The sequence below is a fragment of the Spinacia oleracea genome, chromosome 6 (genome assembly GCF_020520425.1).
Source record: "Spinacia oleracea cultivar Varoflay chromosome 6, BTI_SOV_V1, whole genome shotgun sequence".
Classification (NCBI taxonomy): Eukaryota; Viridiplantae; Streptophyta; class Magnoliopsida; order Caryophyllales; family Amaranthaceae; genus Spinacia; species Spinacia oleracea.
This window is the reverse complement of record NC_079492.1, coordinates 143,785,512-143,788,122: the sequence shown is the minus strand read 5'-3', so window position 1 is coordinate 143,788,122 and position 2,611 is coordinate 143,785,512. Positions and strand designations below refer to the sequence as shown.

The 2,611-nt window shown below is 34.6% G+C and overlaps 1 protein-coding gene across 1 annotated transcript; it reads right to left on the bottom strand.

Moving 5' to 3' along the window:
• Positions 1-1,387, bottom strand: LOC110786436 (uncharacterized). Its single transcript, XM_021990993.2, has 2 exons — positions 967-1,387; positions 1-227 (listed from the first exon to the last, which is right to left on the bottom strand). Exons 1-2 carry the CDS (start codon positions 1,285-1,287, stop codon positions 219-221), a joined length of 330 nt encoding a protein of 109 aa, XP_021846685.1. The 5' UTR covers positions 1,288-1,387; the 3' UTR covers positions 1-218.
• Positions 1,388-2,611: the final 1,224 nt, after the last annotated feature.

The following is a 2,611-nucleotide window of genomic DNA, read 5'->3' as shown; positions in this document are numbered from 1 at the left end:
TTCTTTTTTTAAAGCAAAAACCATGTATTATAACTTCATTAGAAAACCGAAATACATAGTCAAACAAAATCCAGTACAAGATAGCAAAGCACACATCGTATGAATGGCCCGTAACAAGTAGCCTATTCTTAGAGGCTAAGAGGACATTTTATTATACTAACACCATGCATGGTTGTTGTCAATTATATTCGATCTCTGGATCGTACAGGTACCAATTCTCAGTACCTCTGCAGTAGAAAAAAGAGCATGAATTGGCAAGTTAGATGACAGAACTAAAATCACGATAAATTGACGTCCGTGCAAATAGTAAATGTTACGGAGTATGAACTATAAAAAATTAAAGTAGTATTTCTTCCATTTCACAATATATGTATCATTTTGATCGACTTTATACTAACTTTAACCATCAATATCTTTCAATTACATAGTTAAAAATTATACGGAGTTTTTCATAAAATTATATATTTCAATAATATGTATTGAAATTAACCTAATAACAAAAAGATAAAATTTATCTTTACCTATTAGAAATATATACGGTCATAATTAGTACACTCCGTTCCGGAATACTGGAAACGCTTTCCTTATAAGACCGTCCCGGATTACTTGTAACATTTCTAAAAATGAAAACTTTTATTAATATTATATTGATTTCTCACTTAACCAAGGACCCATCTACATCCATACTCCGTAAAGAAAATACGGAGTATTAAAAAATTCCACTACGTACCCCAACCCTTTAAAAATTTGTCACACATCTCACTATCTATATTTTTAAAAAATACCCTACCATCTAATTAAATAAAAGTCAATTACAATGCATTAAATTCTGTGTTGGTCAAACCGCTTTGAGTATTCCGAAACGGATGGAGTAAATAAATAGTATGAAAAGTATATGGGGAAACCAAAACAAAAATGAACACTCAAAATAAAGGAGTACGGAGTATTAAGCTTAAAAACACATACCCTGTGGTGACCAGGGAGGATACCAGCGACAAGGCCAGTTACGGAATTTCCCAAAGCGTTGGGGCGGGCATGGCGGCCGGGGATGATATCAGTGACAATCTCAGTTACGGAATTTCCGAAAGCGTCATGGGAGGCGTGGGTGCCGGGAATGATATCAGTAACAATTTCAGTTACTGAATTACCCAACCCATCATTTCGGCGGTAGTAGACGCGGTTGCCGTATTCATCAATCCTGTAATCAGCACCGTATGGACCGTCACGGACCACCACTCTCTCAACCTCGTAGTAGTCGTTTCCGTAGGGGCGGTTGACGAATGTCATTGTTGTTGGTTTTCTTCGGAGGGATATTTTACTACTACTATACTGGATTATGATTGATTGGGCTTATTGCTTTGGTTGAGTGAGATATAAATGAGGAACGTCCATGGTGTTCTTTTATAGTCGTGAAAAAATGGGAATATTTTTATATTTTTCATGTTGCATGCTTAAGATTTAAGAGAATCTAAACGTTACGAATCTTATCTCCATCTTTTTGTTTATTTAATTTCTAGAGCATATAGTATCTTTCATTTATGGTCTCATCTGCTTGAAGGATGCTTATAATCTTTGTGTCATGTCACCAACTTGATGATCAACTAGAAGTCGTTAGTACTAACTGGGGTTGACATGAGTGGTTAAATGTCTATTGCTCCTTAACCAAGGTTTCGGGTACGTTCAAGTCTTAGGTATGAAAAAAAACTTCAGCTGAGACTCTGAGATGAATGTTGCCCGTCGAAGTACCCATACAAATTCCCGTGAGATATTATCCCCTGAAAGCGGCGGAAATTACTCGTAGTAAACCAAGAAATAAAGACAAGAAATCGTTAATTAACGGGTAATGATATATGCAACCCCGGTCTATAAATGTCAAATAAGAACTTAATACATTTTCCTATATTCAAATTAATTATGAATGCATGAAAAAATTACACATTGATCTAAGGCTCCGTTCTATTCGACTTCTTTTGACTGAATTTATATTATCTGAAATTATCTAAACTTAACTGAACTTATTTGAACTTACCTGAACTTAACTGAACTTATCTGAACTTATTTTGTCTGAAATAAGTCGAACATAACAGAGCCTAAGTACCACGTATAAGCTAATGTTTCAATTTTTAACTTCCTTTTCGTATTAATTATTGGTAACTTAATGTTAAGGTTGGATGATTTCTATCATATAATTACTGTCTGAGACATACGTAGTACTTCATCAAATTGGTAAATTTTAAGGGTCCGTAGCAACAACTTGAGAGTTGAGTCTCTCATTCCTTGTAGAGAGACTAGAAATTTTCGGTCATGGGGATAGTATTAAGTCACAAGAATATGTGACTTTTCTGGTGGTTGTTAGCAAAGATTTCCTCAAGTAAAATGGATCTTGGAAATGCTCACAGATTCAGCCACTTGAAAGGTTTTACTTCCTAGATCCTACACCACTCCTTCCATCAAAATTTTCGTACCATATCTTTACAATGATTTTGTCATAATTCAATCATTCGGTTAAGTTTATGCATCCACTAGTTGGTCACATAATGGTTCAGGATAGCTAGCTGTTATTCAACAAATCATTTTTTATAAGAAAATCGACTAATAATTCATTTAAGAG